The sequence below is a fragment of the Medicago sativa genome, chromosome 4 (assembly GCF_051527215.1).
Source record: "Medicago sativa cultivar Bolivia chromosome 4, Bolivia_mono, whole genome shotgun sequence".
Lineage (NCBI taxonomy): Eukaryota > Viridiplantae > Streptophyta > Magnoliopsida > Fabales > Fabaceae > Medicago > Medicago sativa.
Window position 1 is genome coordinate 76,144,289 of NC_140752.1, and position 24,349 is coordinate 76,168,637.

Below are 24,349 nucleotides of genomic sequence, written 5' to 3' on the forward strand. Positions count from 1 at the left end.
TCATTCACCTTTAAGCATGCCATCCTTCAATGGTAAGCATGCCCTCTACCGACACAGGTTTAAGAGTCGTTTAACTAAAGGGTCTTGCTAACCATTGCCCTGACTCATTGCCCTGAGGGCAATGGTTAAGGAAGCCAAAAGTAGCATGTTTGTCTTGGTTTCAACAACATTTTGACTTTTAAAAAGTTTAATTTATCACTTTTCACCATTTTCCAATACTATATTTCTATATTTATCCCCTTATCCAATGCCCCACGGGCAATGGTTAGCATTCTCCTTAACTAAATTATGATACCAAGACCAAGAGTCTTCTTCCACATTAATCTGGAATGAAACGTTAGCCACCAAAATAGTCTTCTTCTCCACATCAACCCACTACCTCCGGTCCCCCACTACCCCCACCCCTACTATTTTTACTGAAATAAGGCTATTACATTTCCTTATCAATGATGGTTACAAGTTACAACTTACAAGGCTTTGGAATATAACGAAAAATCTTGAGACCGAGAACAAGATGTGGCTACTCTTGCAAAACAAAAAGTTGATGAAATGATATAGTAAAACATGTCAGTGTGTTCAACTATGTGGATTCCAAAATCGGTTATTTCTTCCAACTTCTAAGGCATGAAAACTTAAGGCCATGTACATCTTGTAGGCCCCAAAGGTCAAAGAGGCTGTTAATTAATGTGATCCTCATTCACAACCTACAGCATTGATTGTTGAAAGAGCACTTTGGCATGACAAAATACAGACTTGGTATCATCTGCGCAAAAAGACAGAACAGAATATCACACTACTCATAATTATTCGTCAATAATTAAAACTTGTAAAAATCTTTAAATACGTACTGAAAATATACACTATTGAATTAATTAATCCTATTTGTTTATATAAAAAAAATCTATAATTGTAAAAGTCAAGCCACTAGCTAGTAGATAGTACACTTTTCCCTAAATATAATCTGCATTTAGAAAGGAAAAAAAAAAAAAAAAAAAACTGTCCCTAAGCATGTACATCATCCGGAAAAAATTGTATTAAGTTGAGTTTGAGCTGAAAAAATTTCATCACAAGCTTTGAATTGAGCTTCGATGAACCAATTCTTATCGAGTTAAACCAATTTCTACTTCGCTCGATTCATTTCTAGATCTAATGTGAAGCCTTTTCCATCAAGTGCTTTTATAGCAAATTTCAAGCCCCTGCATTGCATATAAAGTTCACTAACATGAGGGGAAGCCTGAGTCACACATTGTGGTTAACTATATACTGTCCCTTTTCCATAATAACAGCCACATTTGCGGAAAAAATTGTCCCAAACAGAGTGTTAGTTTCACTTTACAACGTAGTTTCGCCTTGTGGTTAATTAATATCATGTGCATCGTTTCCAAGTTATCAAGCTTCATATGAATTTTGCATATGTCAAACACTGGTTCAACTCTACATGCATTATGCATTTGAATATCGCTGTTAATAGACATGCAACAATGAAGCAAATAGACATGCATAAAATATGAATATGGCTATAACTTGTGAAGCACCAACACAAAGACAGACACAACGCATAGTACTGACACGTAGACACTTGTAATAGTTTAAGAAAATGAAAGTGATTGACTGTAACCACACATGTCAGTATCATCTTGGCACTCGATATCGGACACTGACACATGTCAGACACCGGGAACACCTTCGATCTAAAGTGTCGGTGCTATGTAGGCAATAATTAAATGCATTAATAAAACCTTACCTGCAATGGAAGCTAAACTGAAAGCAGAAGGGACATTTGTTTCCACCTCAACAGCAGCTTTAGCCACTGCAATGCCAACGGACACACTTTGCATAATATCTAATCCTGCACAAATCGATGTGAGTGTTCCACCAACTAAGCAATCACCTGCCCCAGTAAGCCTCACAACTGAAGCAGGGAGTGACGGCAAGTGCACAGCAAAGAGACGATTACTTATATCAAGTTCCGAAAAACCAGAATAACAATTAGGTGGACAATTTTGCATAACAGACTTGTATAGTTGTCCACCAAAACCAGTCCGGTTTGTTTTCGCTACAGGAAATTTATAGCAACTTGGCCCTCCTTTGCTGCATAAAAACACTCCATTTGAGCCTAAGGTCACTAGGACCACTTTAATGCCTTTTCCTAATAAAACCAACACTGCTGGTTTCAGTATTTGAAACAAAGATCCTGTTGATAGGTTATCTTTTTTATGGTTTTCTTTAAGTGGGCGGAACTCATTGCTGCCAGATAAAGCATTTGCCATCGCAATAAGTTCATCTTCATTTGGAGAAGCAAAAGTCACCTAAAAAAAGTGTGCACACATGTCATAGAAAACAATTTTGATACAATGAATTTTATAGGCATGAACAACATCGAATTTTGATAAATTGAAACAAGTGTGATGTGTACAGCGTAATACATTTAAAGAATATTCTAGTGATAGATATTGATGACATAATTAAAAAAATAATGAATATCAATTATCAAGAGTTCATGACAACACCGGGGAAGTTTATGACACCACAACAACTGTTTACAAATATTTCAGACTACTACCTCTGTCTCTTATTATAACTCATTTTGCAATTTTCACATATATTAAGAAATAGTATGTAGTTAATTTAATGTATCTATTTTGTATATAGATGTTACTAAAATACTCTTTTGTAAATAGGTTTGTTCAACCCTGATCCCATCTCCCAAAACATACAGTAGTAATAATTAGGAGCATATTTAGAAAAAAATAATAAATGTATCTAGTAATTTGAAATGAGACTTATATTTAGGGATGGAAAAATTTCAAAAGAGGCTTATATTTAGAGAGAGAGAGAGAGAGAGAGAGAGAGGCAGTAGTGTATTCCCAAATTCTCATGAACACCTTTGACCAAACCATGAAATATATTTAAAAAAGAATATCATGTCTGCATGAAGCATGGCACTCACATACTTGGCAACAGAACTGATTCTTCTCGATTTAGCAACTGACACCGGTTCAAACCAGACAGGGCACCCCATGTCAGCCGCCACTAAGACAAAGATATTTGTACAACCAAAAGAAATAGAATTTGTAGTGAGTTTATAGTGCAGTAGAGACAATGGAGGAGAAAATTAGAAGAGTAAATGCAATTTACTTTTACAAGCAGCTTCAAGAGAAGGACCGCTCAGATTTGCATCAACCATCAATACTGGAGCAGAAAGCAAAGAGCTTTTGAAGCGTAAAATCCAGTCAGGTGTCAAATATTTTTCCTGTGACAATATAATTCAATAAGATTTTTTTAACTGCTTCAGTCTCTTATAATAGCTGCGGTCATATAAATATGTAAGGTTATGAATCATATCTTTTAGCTTGTTTGTGTTTGGATATTACTTGATAGCTTAACACTTGAATGATCAACTTACAAGAGCTTCCACACTAGCAACACCAGCAGCTACCTCGCCATTAACATCAAAGATATTGCATACTACTGGAGTCTCAATAGCTTTATTCTTCAAAATACCTACATCAGATTCAGTAATGTGCACTAAGTCATTATCTTGCATTGTTAAAACTTATCCAAAATCTATACAAAGATGAGCTGCAAAGAAATAAGAGCTTACCTTCTGTTGATAGTCCAGCAGTTTTCCACTGTTCCAACAGCAGGTTTCCTGTAGTAACAAAATTATCGGAAAATTAGGGCAAAATTTTGGAAGTTTTTTCCCTAGATTTATTTGTCAAATGTCTTTCTGGTCAAATTGTCTTCTTCTGATACACACATGCTTAGTAAGAACCAACCATGAAGCTTCTTAACTGATTGGCATTACAAGTATCTCATTTGACAACCTTAAGGATCCGTTTGATGGTCAGGATAGGATAGAGGCAAGATATGATATAAAGCTGGATAGAGATAGGATATGATAGGGACATGATAAACATTAATCATATTATGTGTTTGATGCGCACATGATAACAAACAGGATATCATTATAACATGACAATATTTTAAAAAATACATGCTATCATTATTTTAAAAATGGCAGAATATCAAGACAATAAAATAGGGAATGATCTTCTAATCCCATCAGGATAGTTTCTAACCCAGCCTATACTTAGGATAGAAATTACAAAGGAAAGTCAGGATAGGATAGGAAAATGGTTTATTTTATCCTATCCCATTGGTGCATCAAACATGGGATTTAAGCAGGATATGATTAATGTTTCATATCCTGTCTCCCTATCCTGACCATCAAACGGACCCTAAAATGATATAGTAGAAATGCCGTCTTCATTGTGGTCTGCCCCTCGCCGCCTAATTGCAGCATTTGGGTTGTCTTCATTGCAGCCTCCAACACCTTCATTGTGTTGTGTGTGAAGAGCTGGATTTAGTCCCACATTGGCTAGAGATAAGGCCTCTGTAGTGTTTATAAATTTTGGGCAACCCTCACATTACAAACCGGTTTTGTAAGGTTGAGTTATGCTCAACCCAAATTTTAAGATAGTATATCAAAACATCATCAATTCAGATACTTTAAACTATATCAATTTCAATTTCAAGGATTGGATTGGATTTTGCTCAAGTCTTTTTGTATTTCTATCCAAAGGCTATTTCCAATCCATTCTGCAGTGCGCACTTTCCTTTCGTTTTCGTTGGAAGAAAAACAGATCCAGTATTGTGCTTTAGGACGAAAAGGTATATCCAAATATAGATGAATGAAAAGAAATGTTTTCAGCAAGAATAAGTGACAAACTTCCCTTTAGGACAATTGAAGATGCCATGCAGTGGCACCTCTTAAGTCTCAAAATTCTTAATAATGACAAAGGCTAGAAGATACAACTTGAGATATTTTGAGATAATAAGAATTTTACCAGCCATGTCAAAGCCAAGTGCGCTAATCATGTATGGTTTTGCTCCTAGCTTTGACATGCATTCTGCTACATTCCTTGCAACGCCCCCTTGCACATAATAAACCTGACAACCCTCTGGATTAAGATATGCAGCAACAAAAGAAAGTAGAAGAAATAATAACCATAATGACTGTTAACAAGATTGAGTTGACAACATATTTCATTTAACATTGAGAACTAACTATTGAATCATGGTTTGGTTAGCTCAGACACTTCAGATTGAAGGTGTATCCGACAACACTGACACTTGTTATTATATATGATCACTTCTATTTTCTCAAATTATTAGAGGTGTCAGTTTCTAACTAACTAACTAACCTTGCCGGGGGTAGTAGTTCCTGGATTTGCATGGAATGAAGGTGTGGCATGAATATCCAACACCATACCCCCAATTATCACAGCCTCTGCATCCCCATGATCCAATTGCCTACCACCTAGCATAACCTTACAACCAAATAACATAACAATTATCAATCAAATTTATTGTTACAAACTCACACAAAATGGTCAACATCAAATTGCAGAGATCAAACCCAAAATTAAAAAAGTAAATAAAAATAGATCAAAGTAAATGAGGGTTTGTAAATGGAGTTCCTTACCTTGAAATCTGACAGAAAAATGGTTTAAAAGTGATATAGGATAGGAGAAGATGAAAAGAGTAGAGAAGAGGAGGAAAATAGGTGAAGGGTAGAATACTTATATTATTACGGGGTGTCACCAGAAATTTTAGTGAGGAGATAAATGTCCATCCAAAAATTTGCTACTCCTGTTTTAAATAAAAAAAAAAAAAAAAAGTAGGACAACACAGGCATGCACATCACGTGTCTGGCTGATAGCTCCTCCAAAATCCATCAAATGTAGAGCGGTACCAAAATATTCCCCACTCACCAACTTCCTTAACCCTACCACTCTTCACTCTCTCTCTCTCTCTCAGTTCCCTTTGTTTGTCACCGACCACAGCAATATAAAAAAGGGCAATAATTTCATTCATTCATTCAGTGTAAGTGGTGGTGAACACATCGACCGCAGACAGAGAAAAAGATGGCTTGCAGGCAGTTATGGGCATCCAGAGCAGCATCATACCTCAGGATCTCTGTCTTTCACAGAACCTTCTCTAACGGTATTCATTCATTCTTCTCTCTTTCTTTGATCTGTTAATTTTATTTCATGTGTATGTTGTTGATCCAATATCTGGAATCTGGATCTTGATCCTCGCTTTTTATTTTATTATTATTATTATGTTAATTTATTGCCTTTATATGCGTTAGTGGGAAGGATCGGAAAGTGCACTACACCATTCAGTCACCTCCAATTTATTTTGAACTTGATCTGTATGTGGTTCGTATTTTGATTAGCTTAATCTGTGTCCGCCGTATATCAACTTTTGGTGCCGGACGATCTATTCTTTCAATTTTAGTGAATAGTGACAAAAGGAAGAGACCATTTTGTTTTTTTGTTAACAATATGTAAGTAACATATACTAGGCTAAATTCCAAAATGGAAATGGAATATTCTTTCATCTGAATCGTTATTTTGTACCTATGTTGTTTGTTACATTTTTAATATTTATGCTTTAATACTATCACTTTACAAAGAAAGACATTTTCATTCTTTTTTAGTGCATATTTCGAAATTAAGTGGAGAATCACTTTTGAGTGTTATGTTCGTTTTTGCTTTTAAAGGTGAATTTTTCAACAAATTTAGCTTGTTAGCACTTTGGGGGAAAATAACAAACTGTTGGTTTGTTTGGCTAAAATACATTTTAGACACAGCCAATTTCTTTTGACTGAGTTATATGCACCAATTTACCTATAAAGCTATTCAAACATTTCTCAATAATCCAAATTACTCTCGAGGAAACATTACTCATTGTTTTTCAAAGTCATTTTCCTCCTTGAAATCAATTAAACCGTTAATATCTCAATAAAATCTTTTAGTTGCTTAATTTTGTTCTAACTATTATCTGGTACATCATATTGGAGCTTAATGTGTTAAAACTTAAAGTGAACGATGGGATAATCCATATCATTGTTCATTTGTAAGCATTTTCGAAAAGAATTAACCAAAATTTATAATTTGTAGGATGGAATGAAAACTCAAAATATCTCCAATTTGCATATTGAATTTTAATATCTTGAAAGTTTTGGTGATTTTCCGAGTCTCTGTCTTCTCATCTGCAGACTACATGATAATCATCATCTGCAGACTACTTGATAATCATAAGTGTGAAATATCCAATTGAACAAGTAGCATATTGGAGATGATTTTTTGTTGTTGTTATTGTTATTGAAACCAACATTTTGCAAGGTTGTATGCATAATGAATTCAAATTGTCAATACAGTTCTGAACAATCTGAAGTATGCTGATTCTCATGAATGGGTGAAAGTTGACGGAAAATCTGCAACCATTGGCATAACTGATCACGCCCAAGATCATTTGGGTGATGTTGTGTATGTTGAATTGCCAGAAGTGGGAACGGCAGTGAAACAAGGAGATGGTTTTGGTGCAGTTGAAAGTGTGAAGGCAACTAGTGACATCAACTCTCCTGTTTCAGGAAAAGTGATTGAAGTTAATGAAGAGCTCAGCAACTCTCCTGCTTTGGTGAGTTTTATTGCCTTATTCATAATTAACTTTTATGATAGAATATGTGTGCTGAAGAATCACAACATTCATTTTTTATCTGCCAAGTGTTTTTATGTTTTCCTATTTTTCTTCGTGTAGGTCAACTCAAGCCCCTATGAAAATGGATGGATAATTAAAGTTGAGATGAGTGACAGTGGCGAACTTGACAAATTGATGGATTCAGAAAAGTATACCAAGTTCTGTGAAGAAGAAGATTCCAGTCATTGATAGTCTTGCCGATATCTTTCAGTACTTCCCATTGGTATAGATGATGTCAATTTGGATGCTAAGAATTGCTTCTTTTTGTAATTTTGTCTGTCTTGATTGCTCTTTTCATTTTTTGCGCTAGCTTCTGATGCAGAGGGATGATATTTTCCCCCTTTGCAATGGAAAAATGAGATTGATAACCTGGGAAGTTTGATAATAAAAAATGTTGAGTAGTTTTTATTGTTTTGTGATACTGCCAGTTTTGTCATACGACATTCATTTTAGTTTGATGCCATACGACATTCATTTTAGTTTGATGCCCTTGTTTTCAACTAAGATGGAATAGAAGTTCTATGAATTTAATAGGTTGTCGTGCTTTACACGACATATGTGATTCGCCACTAAAACCCTACTAGTTTTTTTCTTCTTTTTGAGAAGCTTTACTAGCTTAGAATATTTCTTCATGTCCCCCTAGTAAATGAGTTGCATGATGCACCAACAAGTTTTCAGCTAAGAAATATTATATATGATCAGGTAGGTGTCTCGTTCGTTCCTTGAAAGTTGGGGTTAATTTGTAGAGTTTAATGGAAAATCGTGCCTCAGGCTCTGGCGGTCTGCTCAGTCTAAACTCGTCATTAACTCCTTAGATCCAACTAAATCATTTTACATCAATTACACTCATTTTGGGATGATGCAGAAAGATACCGGAAAGAATTATCTAGGAAACCACAAAAATAACCGCCGACTTTATAAGACAATTTGATCATCAACTTTGTAATATGTTACTCGAATTCGTCCATCCGTTAATGTTTGTTGCTAAATGCCATTAATGGTGATGACTTGACGGTCTGTTATCGTAATGTTGGCAACCAAATTGCATGCTCTCAATTAAGAATATGAGCACTTCAATCGACCATCAACTCTACAAAATGTCTCAAATTTATCCCTTTGTGAACGTCCTTTACTAAACGTGGACGGTGATGGTGTGTCTTTTTTTTTAATCGGCAAATTTTATTCATCGACGAGATGGTGAAAGAAACACCAACATTCGCGGAAAAGCTCAAGGAAACAACAACAGAGAAACCGAAAGCGAGATAAAATAATGAGGCCGACATATACAACATGGGAAAACAACTACCACAACCCAAATCCCACAAAACAAGAATACCCCTGCCTCAAAACCGGTACTCACGCACACCCACAAGCATAGCTGCGCAGCAAACCAGCAGCCTCCAGAACCAAACTGCAGCCACAAAACAGCAGGCCACAGGCTGCTCAAAACCCTTCCAGCACACCAGAATTTTGGCAAGCAGCAATGATAACTGCAGCAAGAAAACATCTCAGGCCACCCGTAAACCGCAGCTAAAAACCTGCTGACAGCAACTACACAGCAGTCAACGCATCAAACAGTCACGGGGACTCCATTCCCACTCGTAAAACAAGCAAGCCGGCACCTTAAACCTCCCTAACAACCACCTCCAAGACAACACTTTAATCTCATCAACCACCTCATCCCACCGTTTCACAACCATATTGAAAATACAATCATTTCTAGCTCTCCACATGACCCAAATTGCCGTTTGCCAAATCATCATCAAACCCTTTCTAATTTTCTTATGTGTGTCTATAGTGTATTATTGACAGTTCTATTCATAGAGAAGAATACAATATTTGAAACTGTAAATTAAAGAGGAAAATTATGCTTTTCAATCTTACTAGTGCGACTATGTGGACCGAGGAAAATATTTGTTCTTCCCAAAAACACCAATAAACAAATAGGGATTTAACCATTGACTTCATAAAAATAGACGATATTTCGATAGTAAGTGATCAAACTGTATTACTAGAGTGCTCAACAAACACAAATTTCACAAACATCTTATTTTTTACAAAAGTATCCAGAAAGAAGAAAAAAAAAACCACCATACCAGTCGAACAGATTTAAATCAAAATGATCACCATTTCTATTTTAACTTTTTTTTTCCCACAGAAATGGAATGGAAGATGAAGAGTGAACAACATTTACATTTCCACCAATTCAAAATGAACAACGAGGAATAAATGTTCTTTTCACATGCACATTGTTACAAAGAAGATAAAGTGCCAACAAGGAAAATGAGTGTTAGGGCATATAATTGTGTTTTGTACCTCATCTATCCCATAATGAGTTCTAAAATGAATTTCAATTTTAATTTTCAATGTATTATTAATTACTCCCTCTATTTTCTCAATAACAGTCGCATTTGTGCACACAAAAGATGTCCCAAAAAGTTGTCACTAGAGCACGCTTCTTATAGCCAACACACGTTGGCTCAGTTGGTAAGGAACGGGTCACTTCCCCTCAGAAGGTTGTGTGTTCGATTCCCGCTGCCGATGTGAGGACGGTGTTGGTGGGTAATCTGTAAGTACCTCTGTAAGTGCCTTTGGGCCCGGAGGCCTGCCCTGACCCTGGTGGTTACCGGAGCCGAACCCACCTAAACTTTTTGTAACAAAAAAAAAGAGCACGCTTCTTATAAAAGTCACACAAGAGAAAATGACTAATTGTTCGAAATATTTATCATAAAATGTCACGCTAAATAAAATGACTAATGATTTGGAATATGCACTAAGTGGTCGGAATACGTTTCACAGTTGCATTGCATTCATAGGAAAGTACTCAGATTACATTGTAAAAAGGGTAAATAGTACATTGCAAATGTATCCAGCTATAAGTTCCGAAATGAAGGCGAATCAAAGCAAATAGATCCAAACACCTCATATTCCATTAAGAGTGACAACCACTCTTCGTGAGGTAGGATGATCCCGGTGCTCACAAAACCATATACCCTGAAACATAGACAGAAGTAGAAATAATAGTGTAATATTATTAACAATAATGATGTTACATTTATCTAAACTTGAGTTTTTTACTATGTAACATAATCATGCAGTGACAGTAGTGCAATCATTTGCAAGGAGTAACCGAACAATTATCCATCTCAAGCAACTCTTAATCACACATCCAACATTATAAAATATTTCAAAACATAATCTATGAAAATAAAACATGATGATTTTTATTTTATTTTTATAAATAAACACGGTGATGATTTCAAATGCTATCATACTGAATGTGTTTTTTTATTCATAAGGATAAACTTTATTGAGGAAAACCCCAGTACAAAAATAAATGACGTTTTGCACTTAAATTTTCTTCAAAGCCTTCGGACCACAATTTTTAATAAGCAAATTAAATTGAACAACTGCCATTACCTACATTGTGGACAAGCAATGCCTAAGAAAATAAGTTTTCCATCAGCTCTTCTTAGATACAAGGCCACCAATGTAATGTTGTTAGTAGCACACAGTCCTAATCTAAAACTTGTCCTCGTGATTTTACACAGATAAGCATTATTTGAGAATTTCAAGTGCCCGTGTGATGTAAGGAATTTAATACTTCCAAGTAAAAATGTGTGAAATGCAAAAGTGGTTGAGAAACATCACATGGATAGTGTAGGAACTACCAATCATGACATGTAGTGCTGTACTGTTCTGTTATTTTTTTCTTTTTGTAAAATAACAAGGTTTTTCACAATCACAATTTTAACTCGACTATCAAACAGTGTATTGTATACCAATGGTTTGAAACATATCTACCAATCACTAAATATATGGCATTAATGAGGAATTACGGCAGACGATAACTTTTGAAACACTACCCACACTGAAAACATATGTTCAATTCCTTGAACGTACATGCGCATAAAATACACCTAGTCGTTGATTTTTTTACTCTGGGTCGTGATTTTTATAAGAATTTGGTCGGAAAATGATTAATAATTGATAGGTTTGTGAATTTCAAAAAAATTTGTCAGCCAACATACTCAAATTCAATAGTAACTTTTGTGGGTTTTTAAGAATTTTTTCAACATGCTTGACCAAGAACGTCTATAGGTAAATCATTAGAAGTAAACGATGTTACCTGCCAGGTTCCCATGTTAAGCTTTCCATTTGTAATTGGTATCCTGAAAATACAAGACATCAGTAGGTGATAAGATGATCATAACTTTTCAGCATAGCTAATTGAACTGAAATGTGAAGTATTTCTTACGTGAGTGCACAGCCAAACATTGATGACTTAATATGAGCCGGCATGTCATCATGACCTACAAAATTGCAAAACCAAAGACCATTATTGGTTGGATAGGGTGGAACATACAACAGATTGGGGGAAAACACGTAAATTATACTTGGAAAACCAACAACAGCATTGTTACGTAATAACCAAGGTTGTCAAATTTGATAGTCTAAGTAAACTGGTGAAATCTCCGTAGGCTCGATTTGTAAACTCGTAATTACATATTTAAAACAAGCAAAAAAATGCTTAAAATGGTTATCTTAATATCCAAACACAAATTGGATACCACGCGCAAATTACATAATAAGTAGTCAAAATTCTAAAGCAAACCCCAAGAACAGAATCTAAATATTTAGTATGCAACCAATAAATTAAACTGAGATGGATAAATAGATTACACTAGACCAAACCAGGACCTAGCATCGCAGTTCAAAATTAACGGACATGTTTACGAATCCCAAGGATCAATTTAACTAGAGCAGAGGATGGTGGGACCGATTTTCCTCATTGGAGCTCAATTCAACTTGCCATTTCAACACACATCATGGTTGGGTTCTTTGCAAACTTGCAACAATGGGTTTGTTCATCTTTTCTTATACTTCATTATAGTTTATAGTAGGTATATAATGGGATTGAGACTGAACACAACAGTGTTCCCCTCCTTTGCAAATGGATTCACATTGAGATGTTAGATGCATTTGTGGAGTAGAGTGCTAAGACTGTTTAGTTGTTGCATGTTACGGGGTATATAAAAAAATACCGAAGCAATGTTATATACAAGAGGTAGCTCATTCATGAGCTAAGGAGGTAAGCATAACTGTTTAGCCAGCGCACTAACTAACTGATTAAAGACTAATTTGTTACATTAGTTACACTACTCTTACAATCAGAGTATGTGAATGGTTCTTCAAATGATAGAGGCTTTCTGTGGTAAAGAAACAAACAGTATAATTACTTAAATACAATAACTTTGCAAAAAAGAGAAAATTGCATTACTGAGGCTAGATCCAGACCCTCTTTGGATAAGCAACTCAATTACACGCTTATAGGATAAACGCTAATCATATAAGTGGTTATATATCAGATATGCTTATTTCTATAACAAAAGAAAAAACAAAGGCAAAGGCAGACTATTTTTATACAAGTAGTTTTTGTAAGCTATCATGGAGAGCTAATGAAAATAAATAAGTTCTTCTAGAAAGTCTTGCAAGTTTTTATGTCACTAGATAAACTCATATAAGGCAATCCAAACTTGCTCCTACTCCTTGATCATATTTAAAGTTTTAGAATATATTTAGTGTAAAGAAACTTAAAAATAAAAAACTAACCCTCTAGAGTGTGCTTCCAAGGTGCAGATGGCCCCTGCAGGACACAAAAAACACAAAATTTTCAACAAAACACTAGTCTATGATAAACAATGAATGAATAAACAAATATTGGTGAATGGTAAAACCTCGGGAACAATTCGATTGAGGAATGTTTCGGTATCATCGCGAACATCAGTGTCATAATTTTCATTGATAGTAAGAGAAGCACTTGTATGCTGCACTGTAATTTACCAACTTCATTTCAGCACAAATTCAAATTGAAAAAGAAAAAAAAAATGATATTCTGATACATCACATGTTATATAAATATATATACTCACAGAAGAGATGGGCGAGACCGCACTTGAATCCAGAAAGATCCTGTTCAATTTCTTTCGCTATCTGAAGAAAAAAAATAGTTGGGGTTTTTGATAAGTAAATGAAAAATGAAATTGGGGGAAAATTGTGAGATTGAGATTGGGAGGAACCTTGGGAGTAACAAGATGACAGCCGCGTTTGTAAGGTGGTAGAGCGATGGTTTTCTGGGCCCATTTGGGAGCGGTGGATTCAGCCATGGATTCTTTTGTCTTCAAGGTTGGGTGCTGCGCTTTCACGCTTAATGGAAACTTTGCTACGCACAGTGATGACACCTGCATGTTTCCTAGAAGAAAAAAAAAAAGATTAATTTGAAAAGCAAATAATTAGTTCTTACTATTATTTATTTATTTATTGTCTAAATTAGTTCTTAGTGTTCGTTGATTAACTTAAGTGACACCCAGGTCGAAAATATCAACCAAAACGACTGGGCAGCAAGTGCTACTCACACGTTTGGTTATGCTTTCCACACCCATCTCCATCTGACAATATAAACACTAATTTAAATTGAATTGTCTAGAAGACCCCTTCCTCCACGTAAACTACACACATTTCTCACCCCGGGTATATCGTTATTAATAAAATAAAAAAAAGGAAAGCCTTAGTCTATTTCTAGAATAGTCTCCACCAGTTTGAGATGACATCTCGTACCACCAAATAGAAGAGTCTACACCTAAGCCTAAATTGGCAAGTTTGTTGACACAATGGTTCTCTTTTATATGGATGTGAGAAACTATGAAATAATTAGAGGAGATCATGTGAACACGGTTCTTTTGTCTACTCTTCATTTGCCAAGGATCGGTTTCAAGTGACTTGAACGCCAAGGAAACTAGCATGGAATCACTTTTGAAAGATGAGAACAACCTTTATGAGGAGCTATTTTAACAACATCCATAGTTCCAACGAGCTATGTATTAATGACATGAGAGGTTTCCGTAGTGTATTTGATCTAGTTATATACAAGAGATTGTCAAAATGATTTCCTTAGCGATGGGGCATTAAAGTGCTTTTACATTGAATGCTTTCAAAACTACAGTAAAAAATGGAGGAGTTGAAGCGAAGCTTATTATGCTTGCCATAAAGTGAAGTTGTTAAGATAATAAGGTTGATAACATACTTATGATGATGTTTTTGTTGTTGAATCTCTTGATTTTTGCAATACCAAATAACATAACTACAAATAGTGATGTCTCTTAAAATGACTAGCTTGCATTGTTGGGGGGGACCAGTTTCAATTGCAGAGCTCAAGAGCATCAGTAAAAGTGTTGAAGTTGCAGTGCATGCTCAAGATTGAGCTTAGCTAGTGCCAGATAAACTTAGCATAGTTGCAACCAAAGAAGAAGTGATTGGAGGATTCTAAATTGGAGCCACTGAGAGTGCACGTGGAGGGATGATGACAACCTCTTGATAATTTTTTTAAGAAGACGTACCAGCCCACCAAAATTGGCACCAAATAGAATCTAACCTGAAACCTCGAGAGAAACATTCTAAAAGATTATTCAACCAATAAAGAAATACAAGATTTGCTTATGATTGCTTATTTATAAAGTATACTCTCGACTAAGGTGTTCACATCGCAAATTGATAAAAAAAATCCAAAAACTACACAAAATCAAAATTGATTAGACGTGTTTTTTTTTTTTGTAGTGGCCGGGGTTTGAACCCCAGACCTTGCATATACTTCTATAACAACAACTCATATCGAATTTTGCATTTATTTTTCTAAACTGAACCAAACCAGAACCACATGCATAAATATTATACTTTTTTGTATAATACATTACATTAATCTATTAGTCATTAGTTTTTAATTTTTTAATAATACTAATTAGTTAATTTTTTTTGAGACTAATTAGTTAAATTTAAACTATACTTTTTTATATTATTTAATATTTTTTTAAAGATGATCGATTATTTTCATTTCTAATTGTTAATTACTAGCATAAAATTGGATCAAACTTTTTAGAAGTCATTCAAATCAAAAGAAACTGCAAATATTTCCATTTTGCGATGGATGATTTTTTTCGTCTTTGGCGAATTGTATTTACAAATACATTTTCACACGCTGAGTCCCTGACTGACACCGACAGTGTGAATATTTTGCGGGAAAGGATTGGCGGTATCCAATTTGGAGTTTGAGAGATGAATACGCAAATTCAACCTCACACATCTCTCTTCTTCTTCCCTCCCAATCGATTCTCTTCCATTTCTTCATTTTCAGTAAGTCTTTCTTTTCTTCTCTGCAATTCTCCCCCTCTCACTTCGCTCCGTCCATTTTGGTCTGACTATTCGCCGTTTCAGTCTTTTCGTCGGAGAAACCCACAATTTGTGGTGCGAGCAAGCCCTAAGAAGATATCATTCGGTAAAGAATGCAGGGATAATTTACAAGTCGGGATTGATAAACTCGCTGATGCTGTCTCTCTTACCGTTGGACCCAAAGGTTAACACTTCCTAATTCTTCTTCTATTCAATTTCTTGCATTTTTGCTATGGTTTGTTTTACTGGAACTAATGTTTTCAATTTGATTATAAGTTGTTTTGAATTTTCATTACAAAATAACCTAATCCAAACAAACACTTACCCTCTTGATAAACAACTTTTTTGCTAACTAACTGCTTCTGTGTAAGCTATTTCTTTAAGCTGTTTCCATAAGCTGTTTCTATAAGCTATCTTGGAGAACTTATAAAACCAAGCTGAAAATAACTTATGAATACGTCGTAGACTATTTTTATAAGTTCTTTCAGATTGTCGGTAGATAAGCTAAAACCAGCCCAGACTCTTACAACATGTTTGGATTGAGTTATTTGAACTTATTCACTGTCGTAACCACTTGTGAGAGTGTTTAAGAGAATTTACAGAAACAGCTTATAACATGTCCATAAACTGTTTTCACCCTATTTCGACAAGCTCCTCTCTGGGATAGCTTATGAAAATAACTTAAAGCATATAGCACTTATATGATAGGCGTTTATGCTAAAAGCACTTATTAAGTTGTTTATCCAAACAACAATTATATGTTTGAGTTGTAAATTTTCTGCAATTGAATCCCTATACTGTATGGCCCTTTGATCAATTTTCGTTCAACGTTTGTTTACTATCCGTGCTCATTTATTTTATCTCTTATTACGCAGGACGGAATGTTATTCTTTCTGAATCTGGAAAACTTAAAGTAATAAATGACGGCGTGACAATTGCACGATCCATAGAGCTTTCCGATGCAATTGAGAATGCTGGTGCCATGCTAATTCAAGAGGTCGACCATGGTTGTTAGGTTCTACCTTAGATTAAATGGATGAAAATTTCAAGGCATAAAATAACACTAGACATGCTTATGTTTTTTATTTTTCCTGCTTGTAGGTTGCAAGTAAAATGAATGATTTGGCTGGTGATGGTACCAGCACTGCAATTATTTTGGCTCGCGCTATGATTAAATTTGGATTATCAGCAGTTGCTTTTGGGGCAAATCCTATTTCTCTGAAGAAGGGAATGGAAAAGACAGTAAAAGATTTGGTGAAGTTCTTGAAGAAGAGAAGTATTCCTGTTGAAGGAAGGGATCATATCAAAGGTCTTTATTATGCACCAATGCTTGTCTGAGTTTTTCAAAGTACACTTTCTTTGTGAAAATGTGTTGAAGATATTTCTTCCCCACCTTGTGCAGCTGTAGCCTCGATTTCTGCTGGAAATGACGAGTATGTTGGTAATTTGATTGCTGAAGCTATAGAGAAGATTGGATTTGATGGGGTAATCACCATCGAGTCATCCTCATCATCTGAAACCTCTGTGGTAATTGAAGAAGGGATGAAGGTATTTATGATGATAATAATTAGGGTTAAATAAGTTTTTCGTCCCTATAAATATAGCAATTTTTTATTTTAGTCCCTAAAAAATAAAATGAAATGTTTTCATCCTCGCAATTTTTTTTGTTTTAGTTTTGGTCCCTAATGGATATAATTTTGACATTTTTTAAACATAATATGAATATATAAAGGTTGAACATAATAAACGGGCATAACATGGATACATCTTGATCATAAAAGTGTTATGATCTTGACATTCAGATGAACATAAATTGGTCATTAAGGACCAAAAACAAAATAATTTTTTTTGTAAGGATAAAAACATTCTATTTTATTTTTTAGGGACTAAAATCAAAATTTGGTATATTTATAAGGACAAAAAACTTATTTAACCCTAATAATTCTAATAATAGTTCTCAATGACAACTGTTTGTTCTTTCCCAGATCTGAATGATCATGTCCCTGTGTTTTTCCCTATTATAGCTGTTGTCTGTTATTTCTGTACAGATTGACAGGGGTTACATGTCTCCTTACTTCATCACCAACCAGGAAAAATCCATTGTGGAGTTTGACAATGCTAAAGTTTTGGTAACGGATCAGAAGATTTCAAGCGTCAAAGAAATAGTTCCTTTGCTAGAAAAAGCTATTCAGTTGAGTGCTCCGCTCTTAATTATTGCGGAGGACGTCACTGCACAAGTGTTGGAAACATTAATAGTGAACAAAATGCAAGGATTACTACGAGTTGCAGCTGTAAAATGTCCAGGACTCGGAGATGGAAAGAAATCACTGTTACAAGATATTGCGCTCATGACGGGTGAGTTCCTACTGCATTTGATAAACTCGGTTTTTATCTCTGCCAGCTTCCTTCATACTAGGCTTACATTTTTCTATCTTGGAATTATTTTAATAAAGTCTATGGTATGCTCCAAATAGTTGCTTATTTTGCAGTATAAGACGCTTTTCTATGTCATTGCCTTTTGTTTTCATTTAACATTTTTAGTTGGACAGTATGGCTGTCTTGGGTGCTAATTCAAATCCATTATCTCATTTTTCAACTGTCTAATTCTAGTTGCCAAGATTACAATCCACCTAGCGGATTGTTTCAGTACGTCAGTTGACTGTTAATAGAGGTCTTATAATTAGTGCTGTTGAATTTTGTTGTTTTATATGGTGTAACTGTGTGGGGGTATATTGAAATTATGATTTATTTTTGCCTCAAATGTCTTTGTTCCCATGTCTTGCAACGAATCATATGGCTAGCATCTTTTACGATCAAGTATAAACACATTTCCAGCTTTGCTTGGTTGACCTCCTGTTGACTTTAATATCACAGGTGCGGATTTTCTCTGTGGAGATTTGGGTCTTACACTTGAAGGTACAACATCAGACCAGCTTGGTACTGCAATGAAAGTGAAAATAACCAGTAATGCAACAACTATATTTGCTGATCCAAACACTAAGGCTGAAATTCAGGCTAGAATTTTACAGATAAAGAAGGATCTTATTGAAACAGACAATGCAAACCATTCGAGAAAGCTCTCAGAGAGAATTGCGAAACTCACTGGCGGTATAGCCGTTATAAAGGTATCTAATTCAACATACATGTCCTGTCATCATGGGCTGTCCTTATTCTGATCATTTTGACCCTTTACTTATCAACTGCTTCTTTAGTATTTCTTACTCTATTTAAGGATCATAACTCTGAGATTTTATTAATTCAACCAAGGACCGAAGAAGGATGTCCCATTGCTAGTCAAATGACTAAAATCAGAAATAAGCTCGTTCTCTTTTCTTTCTTATCTATTATTGTAGGGTTCTGAGTTCAATGACATTGGGTCTTGTAAAAGAATAAAGATAATATTAATCTAGATCTTGCACCACATGCAAAACATTTGCTTTTTTTGGCTTAACACTAGCAACATTCTTGCGTGAGGGTTTGGAATTTTTTTGAAGATTTAGTAAAATCTAAAACTCAACTATAGGTCAAATCATTCAGAAAGATTTTGATTTAAATACGATTTATAATATGACATCTTAGCATTGTTTGATTTACGTTGCCAACTCCATCTAGTGCAAAAGAACTTTTGTTGTGGCTTCTGTTATAGTAAAAATAGAAATTGCATTATTTTTTTTTACTTAACTGTTGGCCTTTGTTATTGGTTTTGTTGGATGGTACAAAGCAAGTGTTATTTAGATATGTATCCCTTGATTCTTGTATAGGCTATGCATGAAACCAAGTAGCTCATTGTGTTTTTTTTTTTTTTTTCCTAAAATAAGCAAGTCATTGTGTTAAATGGAACTGGATGGATCTTCCTCAATTCCATTTATTTTTCACATTCACAATGGAGGAATTTGGAAGTGTTTATTAGCTTATTTGGACTTATCTTATGTCGTAAGCACTTGTGAAGTATTTGAAAGAGCTTATGAATATAACTTATAAGTTATGATATAACAATAGGTTGTTTTCAACTTATTTTATTTAATAAACCCCCCAAGATGGCTTATGAAAACTACCCATAAGCTGTTCCCTCTTTGTTTCCCATCACCCTAAGATTCAATTTTTACGGTGAAAAAAAATATGTTGAGAATGCAGGTAGCTTTTAACTTGCATATCCAAAAGCAAATAAATTACTAAATTTAAGTGCTTTGTGGCATAACTTCTGACATAGTTAATAAGCTCTCAGTTATATATATTTTTTCCTTTTCAAATGTCTTGATTGCAAATTGTTGTGAAGAAACAATGGTCTCTCATCTTAAATTTTGCTCAGAATATGTTACTTTCAAATTATTAATTTTGTTTAGTGTTGTATACTACTTGATGCATTTACCAATTGTGTAGGTAGGTGCACACACTGAGCTAGAACTTGAGGATAGAAAGCTGAGGATTGAGGATGCTAAGAATGCTACTTTTGCTGCCATAAATGAGGGACTTGTTCCTGGAGGGGGTGCCACATATGTCCACCTTTTGGACTTGATACCTGCCATAAAGAACTCCATGGAAGATCTAGATGAGCAAATTGGTGCTGATATTGTGGCGAAGGTATGAATACAAATTTGAGTCTGCTAGCTCTATTTCCCCTCTCCGAGTCTGAATATTTTTTCTTTTACGAAATTGAACCTCTAGTGAATTTTCTACTATCATTTCCATGTATTATGTTGCCTTTTCTTTCCATGAAAAAATTGGGAGAGTTTTGACTTGTGAAATTTGCATATTTTGCAAGGTCATCGAGTTTTCTCTTTTAAATTATTGTTCGATTCCTTCTTCAAAAAAAATTATTGTTTAATTCTAATTGAAGAAAAAACATGTACTTCACAAAACATACCTCATTTATTTATGGTGGAACATTCTCTTTTCTGAAACATATGCTTGAGATATACAGTGTGTGCATTTAAGATTTTAACCATGGTTTCTTACATTTTGACTGTACTTCATTGAATGGGTCTTACTTTGCTATTTCTTTGGAACATATGTTTAGATTTTATGAATATTTATTTGCAATGATAATGCAAAATGAAAATACTAACGCTTGAGTAGGGGATTATGTGTCATTCCTCAACATATCTGCAGTTGTTTAGTCTTTTCTGTTTTTACTTTTAGCAGTATTCTTCCCCTGCTACTTTAGGGAATAAGCCTTATTCTTCTTGTTGATTGTATTTTATTTGTTCTTTAATTGATTGATATGATTCAGTTCCTTCGATAGAATAGATTCACACTTTGAACGCACGCTTTTTGTATCATCAAATGATATTTGATCCGAAATTCAACTGATTCATACCCTGGAATATAAATTCAGTTTGGCTTAGAAGAATTATCTCAAATTTCAAGCAAATCCAAGTACTCTAGAATCTCAAGCTGAGTGACATTAATACCAAAAATATGTAGTTATAGTTTGATCCATTTCCTGGATGGTCCACATTGTAGATGGAGAAACCACTGAACTATCTACGGTCCATGTTAAAGTTTGCATTAAGAGTTTGATATCCATTCATCCTTCCTCCCCCGTGTCAATACCGTGGTTTTAATGCATGAAGCAATGATATAGGATTTAACTTTGATTACAGCTCCCCTCTGGCAACTGAGGGGTATGTCAAGTCTCCTGCGTGTTTGCATCTGAGTTACCATATAGCCTAACCCTGTCCCTTAGGAGAGAAAAATGACACATTTATTGGGCTGAGATATTTGTTAGGATATTTATTTTTAAATTTTATTAATTTTAGTTTCTGGTAATAATGTTTTGAAATTTCTCAACTATTTTCCCCTCCTTTTCTTGTAGGATTGAGACTAACTTTGTGAAAGGTATTTATTTATGAACTTGTCTCAAACACTTTTGCATATCTGTAAGCAGTTGTGCATGAATCATTGCAGGCACTTGTCGAACCTGCTAAATCAATTGCAGCTAATGCTGGAGTTGATGGAGATGTTGTTGTCGAGAAGACTAGAACATTTGACTGGAGAATCGGATACAATGCCATGACTGGCACATATGAAGATCTTTTGAATGCTGGAGTAGCAGATCCTAGTCGAGTTGCAAGATGTGCTCTTCAAAGTGCAGTCTCCATTGCTGGCGTGGTTCTAACTACTCAAGCTATATTGGTTGATAAAGTAAAAAAACCCAAGCCACGTGTACCTCTGGTCCCTGGTATAACTCCCTAAAATAGAGAAAACAATTTCAGTTTTGAAAACAGAGTAGGACTTATTCGATGTTGAATGTCCATTGGGTTGATTAGTACTTGGGCAGCAACAAGAATGCTCTTATGAATGGAAAAAGTCACGGTTGCTGTTTCTTACTCTTGGGGTATGATGAAACCCATGTATCACGAAGCATAGGAACAATTAGGAATTTCAAAGTTACATAGGGAGTTGAATAGTGTTAGGTTTCTTTCTCCATTTTATCGATTCATTTTATAGATGATAGTTTTGTTACATAGATCATAGAAGATAGAACCTATATCTGATATTGTCAATAATAAACTCCAATTTGGATGTTTAAGTGTGTCAGTGTCATGGAATTTGCTTTCTTTTTTGTCTGAGCCAGCCGCTAATATCTCGAGGTACTGAAATCTATTGAAGGATTTAACATCTCCCAATAGTTCCCGGTCTACACACTGGTTTATCCTTTTCCTTGAGGCCATGACATATGCTTATATAGGTATTTTTGACTCTTTGTTAAACTCTGCTTCAAAATCAGGAAAAGTTATCCTTTTCTTAGATGCATGGTCTAATTGATCAAACCTAAATGATAAATTTGTAAAAGTCAAGTACAAATATGTTAAATTCACCACACAACTTGGAATTTTTGCTTCGTCAAAATCATGCGATGAATTTGTCTAAATTTTAATCTGGCCCATTTGGATGACTTGTAAGTCTTGAAATATTAATCAATTTCCTGTACTTTCATTTTATTGGATGAGTAGGTACACTTGCAACAATATTGCTTTAAGAAGGCTCTCCTACTACGCTGACTTGTGTCTTCATTGTCCAGTTAATGAGAGTATATTATTCCAGATTATAGAAACTGTAATGTTTGGCAGAGTAATTGAGTAGCAGCACCTGCTTCTTCCTTTACTTATGATGTCGTATGTGATATGTCTCTCTAACAAGCCCCTCTGTTTCTAATCTCCTTTATTTAATTAATCATTTTTTACATAAAAAATATACACATTTCAGAAACACGTTTTAGTTGATTAATCTTATTTTTAACTGAGACACTGGCCCATTCGCTCTATATGAGTAGCAATTGATATATGTCCAAGGACAGCATATAGTTTCAACTTTCAACATGCGTTAATTGCTTCTTTTTTGTGTGTGAATAATTGCTTGCTTCTCTCGTAATTGTATATATGTTATAAATTAGCTATGGTCTTGAATTTGTTAGAATGTAATGTGCTACGTGCTATGGTTGATCAACTGCTACCTTTTCTTTATTTTAGTGGTTCAATAAATTATTAAGGAGAATTTGAACCGTTTTAATTAAGTAATATATTACTATAAAAACAAGTAGGTGTTGAAGCTTTCAGAGTCCAGACACTGTGTCTTTACCTGAACAATCTTTTATCTCTTTTACCTACCAAAAGTTTTGTAAAAAGTCAGTTCTTAATATTTATTTATGAACACTACTTTTCTTTTTACTGAAATATTTTTAAACAGTTATTTGTTGAAGGTTTCCCAATCCCTACTATATGTATTTTCAAACAGTAAGTGGTTAATATTTATTCATGAATACCACTTGAAATATAAATAACTGGTTTTTATACTTAACTGAATGTCTAGATATTGAAAATTAATTCTTAAAGATATCAGTACATTCGTAAAATCCAGTACCTTCATAAAGAAGTATTTTATTTTTGCAACCCTGTGAGATGTAAACAAATTATTTTACAGAGTTAGTCCCAAACAAGTCTTGGGTAATCACAATAAGATAACTTTTGGTAAAATCATTTTTCTGATTCTATGCTTTCAAACCAATAATTTGTAATAATGACAGTGTGATTTGAAATCCACTCTTAAGATTTGATTAAAATCTACTTTCACAAAATCTATGATAGTGTTTAACTTAATCTAACGTCTAAACTTGTTATTTTCATCTTAGTAGGCTCCAAGTGTAATACTTTTCTAAAATGTGCTCAATATAAAAATAATCTTTATATTTGTACATTCATAAATCTCAAACTCTCATTCAACGGGAAGAGATTCTCTCAATTTTTTTCTCCCATGTTTCCTCATATTTCTTGATCTTCACGTTTGAAATTTACTTTAATTTTCCTAAAATCTCATTATCTTTCCTTTGCAATGAATGGTGAAGATTTCAATAGACCATCATATCATACGAGAGGGACGATTCCCCTCATGGTTTTAAATGAGTAATGAGTGCACAAAAAAAAAAAATTCATATAAAAATACAAAGGAAGGTAATATATCAAACGTCTAAACCCCAACTCACACTTGGAAAAGTGAACATTTGATGTATATACGTTGCACACAAAAGAAAAATACACTATTAATTAACTTGACAATATGAAATGAAATGATGATG

The 24,349-nt window shown here is 34.5% G+C and overlaps 4 protein-coding genes across 8 annotated transcripts; 2 read left to right on the plus strand and 2 right to left on the minus strand.

Moving 5' to 3' along the window:
* Positions 1–286: 286 nt before the first annotated feature.
* Positions 287–5,558, minus strand: LOC146931995 (pfkB-like carbohydrate kinase family protein). Of its 2 annotated transcripts, XM_085703578.1 has the most exons (9): positions 5,489–5,558; positions 5,208–5,333; positions 4,851–4,953; positions 3,605–3,652; positions 3,407–3,504; positions 3,139–3,253; positions 2,951–3,033; positions 1,745–2,309; positions 287–763 (listed from the first exon to the last, which is right to left on the minus strand). In XM_085703578.1, exons 2-9 carry the CDS (start codon positions 5,328–5,330, stop codon positions 705–707), a joined length of 1,194 nt encoding a protein of 397 aa, XP_085559704.1. In that variant the 5' UTR covers positions 5,331–5,333; positions 5,489–5,558; the 3' UTR covers positions 287–704. The 2 variants fall into 2 exon arrangements, with proteins under 2 accessions (XP_085559704.1, XP_085559703.1); XM_085703577.1 differs by having other exon boundaries at positions 411–763; positions 5,208–5,558.
* Positions 5,559–5,882: 324 nt separating this feature from the next.
* Positions 5,883–7,972, plus strand: LOC146931996 (Single hybrid motif superfamily protein). The gene is made up of 3 exons (XM_085703581.1): positions 5,883–6,009; positions 7,232–7,491; positions 7,612–7,972. Exons 1-3 carry the CDS (start codon positions 5,931–5,933, stop codon positions 7,738–7,740), a joined length of 468 nt encoding a protein of 155 aa, XP_085559707.1. The 5' UTR covers positions 5,883–5,930; the 3' UTR covers positions 7,741–7,972.
* Positions 7,973–10,329: 2,357 nt separating this feature from the next.
* Positions 10,330–14,336, minus strand: LOC146931997 (secondary thiamine-phosphate synthase enzyme). Of its 2 annotated transcripts, none has more exons than XM_085703579.1 (8): positions 13,919–14,336; positions 13,632–13,804; positions 13,485–13,545; positions 13,290–13,384; positions 13,165–13,198; positions 11,810–11,864; positions 11,681–11,723; positions 10,330–10,545 (listed from the first exon to the last, which is right to left on the minus strand). In XM_085703579.1, the coding sequence occupies exons 1-8, from the start codon at positions 13,998–14,000 to the stop codon at positions 10,474–10,476; spliced, it is 615 nt and encodes a 204-aa protein (XP_085559705.1). In that variant the 5' UTR covers positions 14,001–14,336; the 3' UTR covers positions 10,330–10,473. The 2 variants fall into 2 exon arrangements, with proteins under 2 accessions (XP_085559705.1, XP_085559706.1); XM_085703580.1 differs by having other exon boundaries at positions 13,968–14,022.
* Positions 14,337–15,593: 1,257 nt separating this feature from the next.
* On the plus strand, positions 15,594–22,306 carry CPN60ALPHA2 (TCP-1/cpn60 chaperonin family protein). 3 transcript variants are annotated; one of them, XM_085703584.1, is made up of 9 exons: positions 15,594–15,738; positions 15,820–15,958; positions 16,650–16,781; positions 16,876–17,083; positions 17,177–17,322; positions 17,823–18,129; positions 18,649–18,899; positions 20,155–20,355; positions 21,682–22,306. In XM_085703584.1, exons 3-9 carry the CDS (start codon positions 16,779–16,781, stop codon positions 21,967–21,969), a joined length of 1,404 nt encoding a protein of 467 aa, XP_085559710.1. In that variant the 5' UTR covers positions 15,594–15,738; positions 15,820–15,958; positions 16,650–16,778; the 3' UTR covers positions 21,970–22,306. The 3 variants fall into 3 exon arrangements, with proteins under 3 accessions (XP_085559710.1, XP_085559709.1, XP_085559708.1); XM_085703583.1 differs by having other exon boundaries at positions 16,650–16,771; positions 21,590–22,306; XM_085703582.1 differs by having other exon boundaries at positions 16,650–16,771.
* The last annotated feature ends 2,043 nt before the right edge of the window (positions 22,307–24,349 follow it).

What these genes read in the sequence shown, in the direction of transcription:
- LOC146931997 (XM_085703579.1), bottom strand. Translation starts at nt 14,000, where the DNA reads ATGGAGATGGGTGTGGAAAGCATAACCAAACGTGTGAGTAGCACTTGC. An exon ending in CGGTCTCGCCCATCTCTTCT is followed by an intron (nt 13,385 to 13,484) that starts GTGAGTATATAT and finishes GGTAAATTACAG; the next exon opens with TGCAGCATACAAGTGCTTCT. An exon ending in TCAATCGAATTGTTCCCGAG is followed by an intron (nt 13,199 to 13,289) that starts GTTTTACCATTC and finishes TGTGTCCTGCAG; the next exon opens with GGGCCATCTGCACCTTGGAA.
- CPN60ALPHA2 (XM_085703582.1), top strand. Translation starts at nt 15,661, where the DNA reads ATGAATACGCAAATTCAACCTCACACATCTCTCTTCTTCTTCCCTCCC. An exon ending in CTTCCATTTCTTCATTTTCA is followed by an intron (nt 15,739 to 15,819) that starts GTAAGTCTTTCT and finishes TCGCCGTTTCAG; the next exon opens with TCTTTTCGTCGGAGAAACCC. An exon ending in AGGAAGGGATCATATCAAAG is followed by an intron (nt 17,084 to 17,176) that starts GTCTTTATTATG and finishes CACCTTGTGCAG; the next exon opens with CTGTAGCCTCGATTTCTGCT.
- LOC146931996 (XM_085703581.1), top strand. Translation starts at nt 5,931, where the DNA reads ATGGCTTGCAGGCAGTTATGGGCATCCAGAGCAGCATCATACCTCAGG. An exon ending in TCACAGAACCTTCTCTAACG is followed by an intron (nt 6,010 to 7,231) that starts GTATTCATTCAT and finishes TTGTCAATACAG; the next exon opens with TTCTGAACAATCTGAAGTAT. An exon ending in TCAGCAACTCTCCTGCTTTG is followed by an intron (nt 7,492 to 7,611) that starts GTGAGTTTTATT and finishes TTCTTCGTGTAG; the next exon opens with GTCAACTCAAGCCCCTATGA.
- LOC146931995 (XM_085703577.1), bottom strand. Translation starts at nt 5,351, where the DNA reads ATGTTATTTGGTTGTAAGGTTATGCTAGGTGGTAGGCAATTGGATCAT. An exon ending in TCAGTTCTGTTGCCAAGTAT is followed by an intron (nt 2,310 to 2,950) that starts GTGAGTGCCATG and finishes CACTTTTTTTAG; the next exon opens with GTGACTTTTGCTTCTCCAAA. An exon ending in CAGTTTAGCTTCCATTGCAG is followed by an intron (nt 764 to 1,744) that starts GTAAGGTTTTAT and finishes CTTTTTGCGCAG; the next exon opens with ATGATACCAAGTCTGTATTT.